Consider the following 17,076-nt stretch of genomic DNA (forward strand, 5'->3'; position numbering starts at 1 on the left):
ATTTTTCATAGGAATTAGTTTTTTTAAGGAAAATTAATTAAATTGATATGATTCATTTATAATTATGCTACGAGAAAATGCAAGAGAAATAAAATACAAAAGAAAATTATAAAAAAAATAAGAGATAGATTAAAAATTAATAAATTATTTTTATTTGTTACTTTAAATCCATTTTACTTATTTTAATTTATTTATATAAAGATTAAATAATTTAAAAATACATAAGTTTTTAACTAGTTTTAATCATATTTTATTTTTATTGATATTTTTTTATATACAACCAAATATAATAAAATCATTTTCTTTCACATTTTTTTTCTTTCCTTAATATTTTCCATAAACCAAACATAACATTAATGTAAAATTAAATTAAACTTCAAAACCAAACTAAACTTCTAACAATAAAAAAAAAATATCAAAATTTGATTTATATGTTGAAGTTAAATGGGTTTAAAATTTTCTAAAAATTAATTTTGACCATAATCTAATAATGATAAATTATTTTAATTTTTAACACAAAATTTATATGAGAGATTTATTCAAATAATTATATATATATTTAGTGATTATGATAAACACAAGAAAAAGAAAATCTTCATATCACTGTTACTAATTTAGAAAGTATTTTTAAGCATAAAAACCATTTTTAAAGAAAAAACAATATTTGGTAAAATGTAGAAAATAAATTTTAAAAAGTTAAAAAATTATTTATAATGCTTTTTGAAAAAAATTTAAATTTAATATTATTAAGTATATAAGTTAAAATAATGGAACAACGTAAGTTAATTGTTAAAAAATTAATTGATCTTGAGATACCTGGATGCCCATGTGTACAACAAATTTGCAAAACATCCAGTGGGCGTGTTTTGATTAATGTAGACGTGTTTTAAAAGCATGCAATTTGAAAGTTCAAAATGGATAATATCCATATGAGACTTTAGGAGGGAGTGGGTGTTTACACTTATACCTATTGTTGGATTCATTATATGGTCGAAGGGGATTTGCTTCATCTAGGCTCTCCTCTGCTCTACCCTGAAATGCTTACAAAGAAAGTAGACAACTAGGATTTAAGCTTCATTTTTCACTAGATTGATACAACAACGAGGCTCTGAAGACAATGCTGTCTTGATCATCATGCAATATGTTGAATGAAGAGAGGCACTTTTAAGGTTCATTGACAAAGGGGGCCTAGCACATTATTGAACATTTACATAAATGAATGTCTATTCTGAATCTATGAAGTAAAGCAGGGTAATATCCAGTGGTGTTGCGGTAACCTTACACATAGACAGCCTTTAGTCTCCCCTGCTGCTGGTTCCAGAGCTAGTGCCACTACCAACCTCATGTTGCTCGGGTGTCTTCAGCTGACTATCTAGAATTTGTGATGGCCAACAGTCTGATGGGGATGGATAGCGAGCATGGGGTCTGCTCACATTTGAGGCTGCAGCATTGGGTTGCGGGAATGTTTGAAGGTCCTGATGTAAGGGAACAACAAAGACGGGACCCACAACAGGTGCTGTTTGCGATGCATGATCAGTTACAGGAAACATGAGATGGTCTTCTGGTAGCTGTGGGGCAGTGCTGTTGTGATCCAACTGAGAAGGATCTGAATTCCATGCTGGTTTGGACCGAATCCTTTCTTCTAGCTCGCTCTGCAGCTTCTTGATCTGAGCTTCTAGAGCTGAATTGTCCTCTCTCAGCTCGTTCTTCTCCATACTCACCTGTTCATCAATCATCCAAATACCTAACATGTCAAAAAAATTATTGAAATTAAATTTTCAGTAAAAATATCCAGGTGTCTGTACAAGATATCTTCAACGACTTCAGGGAATTAATAAAGCCAAATATTTTGTGGGAATTGAAAATTCCAATGTGGATGGTGGCAGAATCAAGCAAAGTTCACACAAAAACAAGAAAAGCACTCAAAGCAAGAAAATTGGAAGGTGTACATGACCCAAAACATGGATCAACTCAAAAACAAAATTAAACAGAATCCATACAAAAAAAAAAAAAGGAAAATGGAAGGCAGATGACTCTAAATAGTATCTCAAATTGGATTACAATGTAGATTATTCTATACAACAAGAAAGAAAACAATCAAGTTTTAGAAGAACAGGTGAGTTTCAGGAGGCTTACATAGTGAGATTCAGATAAAAGAGCTGCATTATCCCTTTTGAGACAGTCAACCTGAGCAAGCAGGTCTCTTAGAAGACGAGTGGCATCAGTCAATACACAGGCCTTTCCATTGTTCTGCTGAGCTGAGTCTGTACAAAGAATGTGTTAGAATAAGTCATGAATTGATTTTCAGACAGAATAGGCAATAACACATGTTTGAACAAAAGGTAGTCAAACTCTGCAAATCAATTCGGGGAAAAAAAAAGTCATTATTAAGTGCAATACATGTAAAGGAGAAAATTACCAAGAATGTTGCCCAGCTCAAGGAATAGGACATTCAAGTGGTCACGTTTCAGCTTCTCTCTCTCAGCTTTATGAATTTTTTTAGGCACTTTCCCAGGGTTCTTTTTTCGAGGAGACAGCCTGCAATATGGATATCTTTCAAATATCATATGAAAACAAATGCCAGTAAATTTAGCACAATATTACCCACAAACTCAAGGATCAGAACTTTAAATTGATCAATTAGAAGCAAATTAGCAAGCCATAGCCATCAATAAGCATCATGTGCCACCACCAATCATCAAAAAACCATCTACACTGGAGAATGTAATGTTAAATCCAAGTCTAACTGCATGAGGCTGAACAGATTCAATGTGTGCAAATTTCTTGACAAAAAAGGAAAAAAAAAAAGAAAAAGAAAAAGAAAAAGAAAATACACAAATAAATTCCTCTAGGACAAACCGCAACCTAGGGTAAGCTACAGAGTTCCTGTCTCACCATTCTACATTATTTGGGGAGATAAAATTTAAATATGATGTCCAGCTTACTGGAGCTGAACTGCCGATCCTGCTCACTGATTAGCCTCTAGAATATTTTCTTTTCATGTGTATTAACATTACCATTCATGAATTTGTCTGTGCTTGTTCATCGTCTAGAGTAACATGCTGATAGCATTGATGGGTCCAGGCTAATTCTAGATGCCTAATTCTACTTGACCTGTTTGTTATCAAATTTGATCATGTGTTAAACTACCAATTACCCAAAAGCTTAAGCATTGCAATCCCAAAATCCACGCAGAGAGACAAGTAATCACTCACAAACAAACATAGGGGTTGGAACTCAAGACTTCTAGGAACCAAACCACTGATACTTTGTTAGACTATCAGTTTCCATAAACTTCAAACTGTTAATGAATGAGCAAACAATGCATACCAAATTAACAGTGCCCACAAAATTAAAAGCAAGAATTACATGATAAATGTCAATCCCTGGTAACTTAGCACCAAACCAAAAACATCCAATACAAGCATGACATAAATGTTTATAGGGTTATAAGCCGGCCTTGTAGGTTGTTGTTTTAAATTAATACACAGTCAGCAAATCAAAACCCAAGAAGTTCAATTTCTCCATCGTTAATCATCTTATGCAGGAGAAGCATCAACCCTCACCAATACAACAAACACCCTGTGACCCGGAAAACCTAATGCATAGCATAGGTTAGCATTAAGAGTCCCTCAGGGAGTGAGCGTTTCCTAATGTCTGGAAGCAGTTCCTCACAGAATGTAGGTGTTTGACAAAGTTTTGAAAATCACTTCTACAAACCCAGGGAATCACTTAAATCATGTAACAAACGCTTCTTCTAAAAATCACTTTTTTGATATAACATATTACCAAAAAACACTATTAAAAAGAAAAAAAATTAGTTCATACATATACATTAAGTGATTCTCCTTGAAAGCGTATCTGAAATGCATCCCTGCCAGGATGACTCCTAAACCAGTCTAAGTATAACCAGCCCTAAATGCACCATATCAATCTCTGTCAGTAAATCATCCAGCCAAGACCTTCTTTTCATTTCATAAATTGCAAGACAAACACAAGCTTCATATCATATGTGATGCCTTCTTTGATTTTCACTTACACTAATATCTTTAACATTCCCAACAGCCACCACTCATCCAATAGCTATGAATACAATTTATCTACCATACAACTAAGAAACCAAACAATCTATCATACAAAGATCAAATTTAGATACAATTAAGAACTGACCTGCCAACAACTGTCTCCCCCGCCACACAGCCATCGTTATCTGAAGGAACCTCCGAAACCATGTTCAGATTCTTATAACAACCGTCTCCAGATTTAGTTTCCTCTCTGTAAACATATGAAATTCTCTAAGCAAAACCCAGAAACGAAGATTGCCTATTGATTCTACAAAGGGGAATAATTTCAGAAAACAAGCAACCAGACGAAACCCAGGAACAGAAAATCTACGCCTGCAAAAAATACGTTCAAAACCCAAAATTCATTCAAAACCTAGACCTCTGTTTGGTTTCCAAGAAATGAAACGGTAACCTCAACCAGTTTGACTAGATCCCAAGCAACAATTAACAGTACCCCAGAAAGGAAAAGAAAAATCCAATAAAGATTTGATTCAGAAGTACCTTTGGAATCTGGAGAAGTTGGTTTCGAGCAAGTGTAGAGAGATGATGACGAAGAAACTAATAGCGAAGGCTGAGGAAATGAAGGGTGAATTTCATAGACTCGACTCTGACAGGGGTGCCTGAGAGGAAAGAGTGTGGCCACTGGCTTTGTTCCACGCGAAGGCGTGTGCTGAGCACCCAGACTTTTTGAGGCCATCACCTCACGCCACGTGGCGGGTCCCGGCGGTGATTTTCATCCTTTTAAATGACGGAACTGCCCTCGTTAGCCATTGGTGAAAATTAAATTTGTGAAAATATACTTTCTCCTATTCTTTTTCCCCCTTTTTAAAAAAAAGAAAAAGAAAAAAGAAAACGTGTATGAACATGGTAAAGCTTATGTGGCGATCTCCTTGTATGATTTCGGCAAAATCGCAAGCGCGTGGCAGCCCGTGGTCGCCATGTGCCGATTGATTGTAATGAAAAGAGTTCGGATAGGAATTGGATAGGAAAAGTCTTGTCCTCGCTTTGGTTTGTCTCTATACTAACGATATTATTTGGGAAAGATAATTAGAAAAATGCTTACACGGAAGATGTACAATGAGATTTCGACCGTTGAATGATGAATGAGCAATGATACAAATAAATAGAGCAAGTAAATAAAAATATAAATAAATAAGATGTGGAATGATGGTAGAAATGATGAGAATTGGAAACGCTTTTCGTTTAAAAAAAAGTGTTTTTGAAAAAAATTTAGGCATTTAATCAAATTTTAAAAATAATTTAGATATTTGATAAAATTTAAAAACACTTCTAAAAGTTTTAAAAATTGTTAATGATGTTAGAATTTGAATTGTAATATTTTGTGAAGAAAACACTTCTTTTAAGAATACTTTAATTAAAAACATTATAACATATTTGAAAATTATCTTATGAAGTATTTTTAGGGTAAAAAGTGTTTATGAAAAAAAATGAGGTATTTAGAGTGTATTTCACCATGATTATAGGAAGCGTTTATAACGTTAAGACACAAAAATTTAAGTGTTAAAAATGTTATAAACGCTTTATGAAATCACTATCAAACGGACTCTTAGCAAATTTTAGTAAACACTTTTAAAAATTTTAAAAATCACTTGTTATACGCACTCTTAGATACTGTTTGATAATGATTTTAAGAAGCACATTTAACTTTTTATATACTTAAAAAATTTTATCATTTAAGTGTTAAAAATTTAAAACATTATAATGAGTATCAAACAAACCTTAATAAAACATTTTCACAAAAAAACACTATCAAATACACTATTGTGATGGTATATATTGAACCATCCATTCAACATCTAGTAAAAAAAAAAGTATCATTCAATATCATAAATAGGCTTAAATAATTATCTTATATTTTTATTATTTTTAATATAAAAATTATATAATTGTTAATTTATCGTTGATAAAACAATTTAACCTAATAAATTTTCAAATAACAATTATACGGGAGACTAACAAACATAACATTAATATTTTATAATTGGATCATATGTGTGTGCGTGTGTTGGCCCTATAAAATGGAACCAATAGTTTTTTTTTTCCTTTGTGTTTTTATGTATATGGGCAATATGAATTGAATTAATTATAACTTTTTTTTCCCTTTTTCATGTACATGGGTGATATTCAGTACTAAACAATCATTAACAAACATTTCATTTTACAAATGGGACATGGCATAATGAGTGGCATAATGCTCATAGCTAATCAAGGCTAGTTGATAATTCATTATAGTTAAGATTAGTTCATTAATAGAGATTATATTCAACAATAAATGAGTACAGGATAGAGTTGACATCGTATAATAAAATCATAATAATTATTAAAAAAAATTATTAATTATGTAATTTGAAAATTTCCTCTCAATATTAATTTGCAGGTATATCAACATTCAAAATCAATTTCAAATATTTGATTAATATGAAAAATTAAGGTTTTGCATTTGAAATTCTTAATCCATGTTTTGATTTACGTACAGAGTTATTTTATAAATTGAGGTCCATTTTTTATCACATAATTTTATAATAGGGTTTTTCGGGGGCACTGGAGGTTTACCCGGTCATTAATTTTAGGGTCTCATAGGATTAGTCGAGATGCGTGTAAGGTCGCCAAACATTCAGGGTTATCAAAAAAATATTAGGATTTCTCATATTTTTTTGGGTGTATAGTCCACAATCCCAATCACTGTATTGTGCAATTATTTATGAAAATACAAAGCCCAAGAGATAAGAAAGACAAAAAAGGAAGTAACCATAGAGAAGAAGAGAAGAATCTCTTTACTTTTTCTCATACATTGAAAAAAGGTATACACGAATATTATTAAATAATTTATATATTTATCTAATATGCATGCTCAAAGTATAAATATCATCTCTTGAACTCCTTAATGAGCAAGTTTCGGGGGTTTTGAACTTTTGATTGTCTTTCTTCACATCATCCGATTTCTATCAGGGTTGCATTTTTTATCGATTCGCCCCCATTTTCAACAATTGTCTTCATCTAAGCCCCTGTTCCGTTATAATAGAAGACCTCTCCGCCTTCTCTAATCCGTTCATCCCCCAATCCAAGCCCACTGCTTAGGGTTTTTCCCCGGATTTCGTTTGCTGTCAACCAGGACCCGAATTTGGGTCTTGAGTTTCGGGTTCGAGTTGAAGATCCGTTTCGGGGGTTGTAACTCGTAAGCGGTGGAGATGAGTACTCAGAAGAAGAGGAATTTTCAGATAGAGGCGTTTAAGCACCGGGTTGTGGTGGATCCGAAGTATGCAGAGAAGACTTGGAAGATTCTGGAACATGCAATCCATGAGATATACAATCATAATGCCAGTGGGCTTAGTTTCGAAGAACTGTACAGGTTCGCTATTAAATATTGTTTTTGATCGAATATATAGTTTAATTTGTGTGTTTTTTTTGTATTATTTAGATTGTTCATTTTGTCATTTTCTGTTAATTACTTCGGGATTTCATATGATTGGGGTTGTTTCCTTTTGTTGGTTTCTATTGATCCTTTTTTTTTCATTATCTGTTATGCGAATCGATTAGTTTTTCAATTTCTGGGATACTATGATCATATGCTGATCATGATTGAATGAGTTTCTTTGCACGAGTGTTCTGTATGTTTCTCTATTTATTTGTTTTAACGATAATTCCATCTTCTAAATCTGCGGATGTTGGCTTTAAGCTCTGTGCTTGCACTTATTTCTATATTTAGGATGGTTAAGAGTGCATAGTTCTGGCCAAAATAATGAACATGGAGATGAACGAATAATGACAAGAGTTGGGTTTTAGAACCTGTTGAATGTTATGCCTAACTTGAGTCAGCTTGTTTATCACTTATGGAGAACCCTTTCTTCTTCTCCACAAGAGCAACGAATGAATAGTACTCAAATATGATTAATTCATGGGATTGACCCAAAAGTATCCCATTGTGTGTTAAATAGCAGTTCTTGCAACTCGGCTAATGTTCCATGCTGGAGAAGTAGCAAATTGATATGGGATGCATTTGTATTACCTCCATAAATCGATCATTCGAAGAGATATGCCAGTATAGCTTCAGTGGATTTAGTAGGAATGAGATTCTATGGCCAATTAAGTATCTTAAGAGTGAAGCTTGCCTAACCGCATAAGTAGGACCAAGAGCTCAGGAAAAGCTATGACTTGTGAGCAGAGGGTGGCTATAGATGTATGGTAAATATACCCAATGGCAGTGGGATCTGATTCAATTTTGTTAACTCAAAAAAACTGAAGAGTGATGTCTAAAAAACTAGATGTGAGCAGCATTGGATCATGGAGCAAGTTGGGCATCAATGGACTCTTTCATGAGTATAACTGAGATGAGGATCTTGAGATTTTTTTTTCTTTTTTTGATTACTGAGGAACTTTCCACGACCAAGCCCTTAGGACTGAGATGAGGATCTTGAGATATGAATGGAAAAACTTAGAAAAGACAAAATCCTAAAAGAGCATATTTTGGAAAATTTAAAACTATGGTTGCAAGTTTATTTTCAAAGAAGTCCCTTTACTATTTACTCTCCAACCTCCATATGTATAGCAATATTAACATATGTGATAATGTTTTGGGAATTACGAGCTTTGAATCATATAAACTATGATATTAGTATTATAATTCTCATCATAAGAGTTACTAATACCATAATCCTGATCACAAATGGATAATTTGGAAGGAACGAAATCAAAGAACTTTTGAAGGGGAACAACGCACTATCCAAGCCCTAAAAGATTCCTTCATAACTAATCTGTATATGTGGTCTCGAGGTCTCCTTTTAGGAGACAGGCAAGAAGGCCCAACCTCTTTATTAGATTTTATAGGATGGGCGGGCTCTTCTTTTTAAAGTGGGTTTGTAGCTACTATAACTGGTTTTTTGTTTCTCATTTGTATACTCCCGGTATACTATATTTGCCACTTTAGTTTGGCATCCTTTTTATAGTTATTAATATACATACTATTATTTGCCTATAAAAAATAAAAATAAAAATCTTGATCACAAATATTAAAAATGATGTACAAATTTACAACAAATTCCAATTAAAAGAAATGAATTATATCTAAATAAAACAAATGTTGGAGTTGCTCATCAACATGTGAAACTGTTTACTTTATTTTTTTGATGGGTAAATAAGAGCTTGTATTAGAAACGCCTAGAAGCGGCGAAACAGTACACACAAACTATAAAAATAAACGCCCAAGAAACTAGGCATGAAACTGTTTACTTTATAAAATTACAATCTTATAGGAGTTCAATTTGAGAAAACTCAAAGGAAACAGTTTTCAACAGGAACCAGTTTTCTTGCTCCATTTGTTATCTCTTATTTATGTCTAGTTTGGGACAACTTTTATTTTTTTAGCTTTAACTAGAAGTTAAAGTTTAAGTTGAAGCCATAATTTGAAGGGTTAATCTTGATGCTTCTAAAGTTTTACCAAATGTAAACTGCTTTTTTGCCTAAGGTAAAAGGAAGATTCCGTGAGAAGCAATATTGTCTTTGCTTCTCTATTAAGCATTTTTTCGAGGTAGAAATACTTTTTATTAAAATTACCCAAAAATAGATAAAAGCTTTTATTGAACTTAAAAAAAGCTTTTGGCTTCTAAAAGGCCAATCCAAATAATCTTAGTATCTTGAAAACTCAAGTAAGATGCTATTGTTCTTCTTATCAAATGCACTTATGTAATGTCCTTATATCTTTTACTACTTATAAATTTATTATATTATTTTTTGGCAGAAAAATTGTATGTTGCACATGCATAGCTTGTGCTTGTACTATATATAAAATCAATGCTACTCTTATCTAGACAAAAAGCTACTCTATAAAATCAATCATGGACAAAGTATGATCCTCTAAATACACCCTAGCCCAATTCACAAATGTATGAAAAAAAAAAAAAATTGTTTTAAAGTTGGCTCAGACCATTTAATATCATTGACCACTCTTTCATTTCTTTCCTTCCATAAGGTCCATATTAAGCATAGGGGGGCAACCCTCCATGCTTTCTCCCTTTGCTTGCTCACAAAAGCTCCATGCCGACTTAGCAAATTCCTTTTAATTGAGGAGTGCAAGACCCACTGCACACCAAAAAAAGAGAAAATCAAACTCCAAAGCATTGTAGCCTTCTTACAAAAAAGAATCAAGTGGTCACTGGTTTCCTCTTTCTCTTTGCACAAGTAACGCCTATTCGGCATATTCCATCCCCTTGCTCACACAAGGTTTTTTGTCTTTCTTTTCACCTAGCTTCTTGGGTGATGTTTGTATATTTCGTGTGTACAGCTTTCGCTGCCTCTAGGCGTTTCTAATACAAGCTCTAATTTGCCTATAAAAAAAAAATAAAAACAATGCTACTCTCTTATAGTATTTTCTACAAAGATTTTTTTCCCTCTTTTTGGTAAGAAAATTAGGCAAGTGTAAATTTTTTTTTAATAGATGAACAGAAAATCTATTAAAGGCGTCTAACAAAAAAGGGGCATACCCTATGTACACAAAGGGATATGCAAGAGGCCTTGAAGAAAGAAAGTACACACTCATATCTCAATAAAAAATAGTAAATTATATCTTATAACTCTTGTTATCCACAATTTAGACTATCTATGAAGTCCAACAATTTACATAGTTCTATTGATAGACACATAACAGAAAATGGGGGACAACCCTAGCACATAGGAGTATACAAAGGGCCTTTAATGACTAAAGGAAAAGAAATTCATGTAGAAGTATAATGCCATAGTGATCTCATTGTTAAAATAAATAAATAATAAAGAAGACTATGAAAGAGATGAAAGAGTCAAAGTATAAACTATAAAATATATGATATTATATTAATTTCATACGTATAAAATTTCAAAGAATCTGTAAAGATATTAATTTTTCTCGATGTCACAAATAGGGATACAAGAATAAGATCGGTTGCTGGAATGAGGAGGTATTTCAGATAGACTGGTTTCAGGAAAGGGAATTATTTACTCTCCATGTTGCAGTTCCCTCTGGTCTGTTCCTGGGTTGGGTTAGGGGAGCATCCATTTGCCTTCGTGGGTCCAAATGCACTCACAAGGCTCACCATAAAAATAAGACCAATAAAGACTTAAGAAGGGACCATTTGAGCTGCAGGTAGCAATACTCCTAGAAAGGACTGTAGATTGGGTTTTAACCTAATTAAGACTAGAAGGACCTCATTACATTGGATAGTGATTTTGAGAGGTTGGACGTGATTGTGTTCTTTGACTGTTATCAAAATCTTACCTATCAAAAAAAAAAAAAAAAACAAACAAAAAAAAAACCTTCTCTTTCAAAATCTTGTCAAAGCCCTACAACCCAAAGAAAAGCTGGTGCTGAAAAGGAACCAGCCCAGCCTCTGTAAGAAAGCTTTGTTTGCTTCATGGGCACTGCCTATTCACTTAGACAATGCTCTGAAGATGAAAGGGTGCAGCCGAATGGGCTAGTCAACCCTTTTTCTTGCTGTTTAAGAACCCAACAAGACATGAACTGCAAGAGGCAGAGCTCGAAGGAACGAGACATCTATTACACAAATTACTTGCTGGTTCTGACCACCATAGATTCAAGGTTCACTGTTGGGCCAATTGATTAAAGATTTTTCTTACCCAAGCGGTTTTACTTAAAGCAAGTAAACAAGTTCCCTTGTAAGTGACATCGCTTTTCGTTACTCCTTTCCAAAGAAGGTTGCTCATCCAGTCCAAATAAAAATGCGACATACCATTTTGTCTATTGGGGAAGCATTCTGGGGAAACTATTAGGAGAATTGATCATTTTCCATATGTATGTGTGTGTATATGCATACATTATTTTTTGATAGGCATGTATATGGATACATTATGCATAGAAGGCTCTTATAACATAGGAAAAAAATTAAAATTAGAAGCCATGGACACAGGAAATGATTCAACTTTTGTTCTTCTCACTTTAGTGCCCTTGCATTTTACGTAAAAAAAAATATCATGAGAACAACATATGCATTTCTGGCAGTCTGCTCAGGTAAGACGGCTGCTCAAAAAACTGAACCAAATCAGACCTATTGCTGGTCGACCGTCAACCAGTAAAACTGGCTGGTCCAGTCCAGCACATTGGATAAATGCTAGATGTTGTCCTACGAAACACATTTGACGATCCATGGAGATAGATGACTTGTGCGAGTTATGAACATTTAATTGTATTCTAATGATCCATGGAGCCAGAGTTGGCCTTTGTGAGTTTGGAGAATATAGGTGCCTCTTTACTACCTTGACAAGAAAGGATAACTAAGGTGGTCGATCTCCTTCTACTTAGTTCTCATAGGATCTGTATCAGAAAGTCAACCTGTTCATCTTGGAGGAGTAAGGTGATCAGGTCCTTTTCCTTTGTGTTTGCCCTAATCTTATCCACTTCTCATGGGCTGTCACGAAGTTCAAGCTTCTACACAGTTAGGCTACAGACCTTCCTTTAGTGTAGGTAGGAGATGAAGGCATGGGATGTAGGGGGATCATGTCATCACTCAAGACTTCAGGATCATGCACTTTATGAAAAGTGGCATTTGATGATTAGTCACCATGTTCTTGAGAACCTACAAGTGATGCTATTGTACATGGCTATTTTTCTAGACTATGTGGCATAGTGAAAGAGACACCAACATGATATAATTCTTCAGCTAGCTCATTCAGTGATCATGCACTTCTACGTTCTCATGTTGTAACTTGTAAGACCACTATAATATAGTCACAAAGAATGAAATAAACTAGATTAAATATAGAAAAGGCATAACCTGACTTCTTATTTGTTGTTATGAGGTATGTGTGTGTTACTTTAAGATATGGTTGATACCTGGTTTTGATTTAAACTGATAACATTTATTTTTGTGTGTGTGGTTTTTTTTTTTCCTTCTTTTACACTTCTTCTGTTACATGGACTTGAACTTGAAACCTCTCTTATCCCTACCCCAACCTCTTGCCACTTGAGTTAGGCTTCATGGGTGAGAAGTGAGAACGTCATCATATTCCTCTTTTTCCAAAATTTGGGAGCATTTGAAGTCAACGGCATTTATAGCCCTAGATTTTCTGATACCTTTGGAGATGTGCCCACTATTAACAATAGTCATTATTTGAATGTATAAGAAATACAAAAGTAAGAAAGGAAAAGATGTAATAACTGTGGAAAAGAGGAAAATATTATATGCATTAAAAACAAAATTACTTAAAGATTTACTCAAATTGTAGATACCAGCTCCTTAAAGCCTATCTAGAAAAAGAAAAAGATCAGCTAAAACCTTAAAGTTTCTAGAGTTTCTTCTTTGCCTCTTTTTTTTATAGGGTTTACATTTCTTCCAATTTGCCCCATTCTCGTCAATTCTATTCATTTCTACATATAATATGTTATAATGAGATCCCCAAATCTCATCTGATCAAACCACAGATTAGCCTCTCTCAGACTTGGTTCATTGCAAATGTCTACCTGGTTTTTGGGTTTGAATTTTCGGGTTTGAGGCATATCCATTTCGGGCCTGGTAGGTGTTTTAGAACTGGAGAAGATGAGTGCTCCAAAGAGGAATTTTCAAATAGGACCATTGAAGCGCCAGATCGTGATGGATCCAAATTATGCAGACAAGACTTGGAAGATTCTGGAGGAGGGGATCCATGAAATATACAATTGTAACATCAGTGGGCTTAGTTTCGAAGAGCTCTATAGGTCTGTTTCTTTTCATTTTGCTACTTAGTGTTAATGTTATTTTCTTTTAAACAAATATAACATAACTTTATTTTGGGGATTTTCATTTCTTTGGAATTGCTACATTTTTTGTTATCTTCTGTTTCTCTTTTTGTGTGTGTCTGAGTTTGTGCAAATGTGTGCATCTCTTAGTACAAAGTTTTTACTATTATGTTAATTAATATTTGCAATTAAAGTCCATGAAAATATTGTGTGATTGGATTTTGATAATTATTAATTGAGTGATATTTTACATTAATTTTTTTATAGTTATGAATAAATATCCTACATTGAAGGAGAAATGTAAAGGGAAAGAACAAGGATTCCTTTTTTTTTTTTGAAATATGTATATTGTTCCCTATGGTTACTCATTGTAATTTATGTGTTGGTATGATAGGTCACTTTTCCTTTTAGCAATTCCTTTTAATTTCTCTCTTCTGCTTTGCTTTTTAAAATAATTATGTACTTACAAATAAGCAGTCATGTTTTAGCAAGCAAAACTATATTCTATCCAATGAATCGTTCCATAATGTAACACCAAAACAAATATTTTTGTCTATTTTTTATTATTTGTGAATTGCCCACCCGTGAACTGCTACTTTTGTTTCTTAAAAGTTATACTTTTGATGTTTATGTACCTTGTGTACATTAGGAATGCTTACAATATGGTGCTGCACAAATTTGGAGAGAAACTCTACTCTGGACTAGTTACAACTATGACTCATCATTTGGAAGTTATATCAAAATCGATTGAAGCTGCTCAAGGAGGATTGTTTTTGGAAGAACTGAATAGGAAATGGGCAGACCATAACAAGGCATTGCAAATGATCCGAGACATATTGATGTACATGGACAGGACTTTCATTCCAAGTACTCACAAGACCCCAGTTCATGAACTTGGTTTGAATTTGTGGAGGGACAATATCATCCATTCTGCCAAAATCCAGACAAGGCTTCAAGATACGCTTCTTGATCTCGTGCTGAGAGAGAGGACTGGTGAGGTAATAAATAGAGGCTTGATGAGGAATGTTATAAAGATGCTAATGGATTTAGGTTCTTCTGTTTATCAAGATGACTTTGAGAAACATTTTCTTGAGGTCTCAGCTGATTTTTACCGTGCAGAGTCTCAGCAGTTCATTGAGTGCTGTGATTGTGGTGAATATTTGAAGAAAGCTGAGAGACGTTTAAATGAAGAAATGGAGAGAGTGTCCCATTACTTGGATGCCAAAAGTGAAGCCAAGATAACTAGTGTTGTGGAAAAGGAGATGGTTGAAAGTCACATGCAGAGACTAGTCCATATGGAGAACTCAGGTTTGATTAATATGCTTGTGGATGACAAATATGAAGATTTGGGAAGGATGTATAGCTTGTTTCGCAGGGTGCCTAATGGGCTATTTATAATAAGAGATGTCATGACTTCCCACATCAGGAGTACTGGTAAGCAGCTTGTTACTGATCCGGAAAGGTTAAAGGATCCTGTAGACTTTGTACAGCGACTCTTGGATGAGAAGGATAAAAATGATAAGATAATCAATTTGGCATTTAATAATGACAAGACATTTCAGAATGCTTTAAATTCCTCTTTTGAGTACTTCATTAATTTGAATTCTCGCTCCCCGGAATTTATTTCTTTGTTCGTGGATGACAAGCTTCGGAAAGGACTGAAGGGGGTCAGTGAGGAGGATGTGGAAATTGTTCTAGACAAGGTGATGATGCTTTTCCGATACCTCCAAGAGAAAGATGTGTTTGAGAAATACTACAAGCAACACTTGGCAAAGAGGCTTCTGTCAGGAAAAACTGTCTCTGATGATGCTGAGAGAAGTCTGATAGTTAAGCTCAAAACAGAATGTGGATATCAGTTTACTTCAAAATTAGAAGGCATGTTCACTGACATGAAGACATCGGAGGACACAATGCAGGGTTTCTATGCAAGCTCATTTGCTGAAACAGGGGATGGCCCTACACTTGCTGTCCAGGTTCTCACCACAGGGTCTTGGCCAACTCAGCCAAGTGCTACGTGTAACCTTCCAGCAGAAATCCTGGGAGTGTGTGAGAAGTTTCGAGGCTATTATCTTGGGACCCACACTGGGAGGAGATTGTCTTGGCAAACAAATATGGGTACGGCTGATTTGAAGGCAACATTTGGCAGGGGCCAGAAGCATGAACTGAATGTTTCCACACATCAGATGTGTGCTCTGATGCTGTTCAATAATGCTGATCGCTTGAGTTATAAAGAAATAGAGCAAGCTACAGAGATCCCTGCCTCAGACTTGAAGAGGTGCCTGCAGTCTATGGCCTGTGTTAAGGGAAAGAATATTCTCAGGAAGGAGCCCATGAGTAAGGACATAGCTGAGGATGATGCATTTTTTGTCAATGACAAGTTCTCAAGCAAGTTTTACAAGGTGAAGATAGGTACTGTAGTTGCACAAAGAGAGTCTGAACCAGAAAATCAAGAGACTAGGCAGAGAGTGGAGGAGGACAGGAAGCCCCAGATTGAGGCTGCAATAGTGAGAATCATGAAGTCTAGGCGGGTGCTAGATCACAACAATATTGTGGCCGAGGTCACAAAGCAGCTGCAGTCAAGGTTTCTGCCCAGCCCTGTTTTGATTAAGAAGCGAATAGAGTCCCTTATTGAGCGGGAGTTTCTAGAGAGGGACAAAGTGGACAGGAAATTATATCGATATCTTGCTTGAAGAAATGAGTTGCGTTGCGTGATTGTTTCATTCTGGTCAATGCTTGACAAGGCTTTTGCTCTTGGAACCATATCCTCCTTTCTTGTAAGCTATAAAGTTATTGAGTAATTGCAGGCTTAGTTGGTTATAAAGAAAACTTACCATCACATTTGGAGCCTGTGTTGTTTTATTCATTCTGGTTTAAATGCCCCATTTTGATTTTCCCCTACCTATTGATAGATCCAAAGGTTTGCTTGTTCTTTAGCAGTACCATCATATGTAATAGAAGGTCAAAGTTAGCTAGAAATTCTTAACAACTGAAGCTTTCAATGGTCTGAAAAGTGGTTTTTAGTATCTTTTCCCCGCCTTTTAGTATTCAATATATTTTTTCCTCAGTTGTAAAGTGGTGAAAATACATGGTTATTATCTTGGTTTTTGAGAGATTTGGATCTTCAAAGCTTACTGATCAGAGCTATGTTTCCTGGTAGACGCCGATGGCTACATTCTTGAAGATGGGTTCAGGCCTGAATGGTTAAGAATTTGAAGATGAGATATCCTAGCAAACCAAACAAGATACACAGAATGTTTAGGAGTTGGAGATAAGATATTGGAGGAAACCAAACAA

At 34.6% G+C, this 17,076-nt stretch overlaps 2 protein-coding genes across 5 annotated transcripts; one reads left to right on the forward strand and one right to left on the reverse strand.

The window, feature by feature from the left end:
- Positions 1-1,053: 1,053 nt before the first annotated feature.
- LOC100259339 (transcription factor bHLH47) lies at positions 1,054-4,724 on the reverse strand. 3 transcript variants are annotated; one of them, XM_019224664.2, is made up of 6 exons: positions 4,566-4,724; positions 4,367-4,397; positions 4,171-4,275; positions 2,420-2,538; positions 2,137-2,264; positions 1,054-1,721 (listed from the first exon to the last, which is right to left on the reverse strand). In XM_019224664.2, exons 3-6 carry the CDS (start codon positions 4,230-4,232, stop codon positions 1,296-1,298), a joined length of 735 nt encoding a protein of 244 aa, XP_019080209.1. In that variant the 5' UTR covers positions 4,233-4,275; positions 4,367-4,397; positions 4,566-4,724; the 3' UTR covers positions 1,054-1,295. The 3 variants fall into 3 exon arrangements, with proteins under 3 accessions (XP_019080209.1, XP_002283284.1, XP_002283289.1); XM_002283248.5 differs by lacking the exon at positions 4,367-4,397; XM_002283253.4 differs by having other exon boundaries at positions 4,171-4,397.
- Positions 4,725-6,801: 2,077 nt separating this feature from the next.
- LOC100254227 (cullin-3B-like) lies at positions 6,802-16,807 on the forward strand. Of its 2 annotated transcripts, XM_010662748.3 has the most exons (3): positions 6,971-7,434; positions 13,584-13,761; positions 14,432-16,807. In XM_010662748.3, exons 1-3 carry the CDS (start codon positions 7,344-7,346, stop codon positions 16,470-16,472), a joined length of 2,310 nt encoding a protein of 769 aa, XP_010661050.2. In that variant the 5' UTR covers positions 6,971-7,343; the 3' UTR covers positions 16,473-16,807. The 2 variants fall into 2 exon arrangements, with proteins under 2 accessions (XP_002283300.1, XP_010661050.2); XM_002283264.4 differs by lacking the exon at positions 13,584-13,761 and having other exon boundaries at positions 6,802-7,434.
- The last annotated feature ends 269 nt before the right edge of the window (positions 16,808-17,076 follow it).

The sequence above is a fragment of the Vitis vinifera genome, chromosome 14 (genome assembly GCF_030704535.1).
Source record: "Vitis vinifera cultivar Pinot Noir 40024 chromosome 14, ASM3070453v1".
NCBI classification, from domain to species: Eukaryota; Viridiplantae; Streptophyta; class Magnoliopsida; order Vitales; family Vitaceae; genus Vitis; species Vitis vinifera.

Bases quoted from the DNA above. Each gene is read 5' to 3' on its own strand.
- LOC100254227 (XM_010662748.3), top strand. From the start codon at position 7,344: ATGCAGAGAAGACTTGGAAGATTCTGGAACATGCAATCCATGAGATAT. The intron at 7,435-13,583 runs GTTCGCTATTAA...CGGGCCTGGTAG, and splicing joins AGTTTCGAAGAACTGTACAG to GTGTTTTAGAACTGGAGAAG. The intron at 13,762-14,431 runs GTCTGTTTCTTT...TGTGTACATTAG, and splicing joins AGTTTCGAAGAGCTCTATAG to GAATGCTTACAATATGGTGC.
- LOC100259339 (XM_002283248.5), bottom strand. From the start codon at position 4,232: ATGGTTTCGGAGGTTCCTTCAGATAACGATGGCTGTGTGGCGGGGGAG. The intron at 2,265-2,419 runs GTAATTTTCTCC...TTCTTTGTACAG, and splicing joins TGAGCTGGGCAACATTCTTG to ACTCAGCTCAGCAGAACAAT. The intron at 1,722-2,136 runs GTAAGCCTCCTG...ATTGATGAACAG, and splicing joins TTTTATCTGAATCTCACTAT to GTGAGTATGGAGAAGAACGA.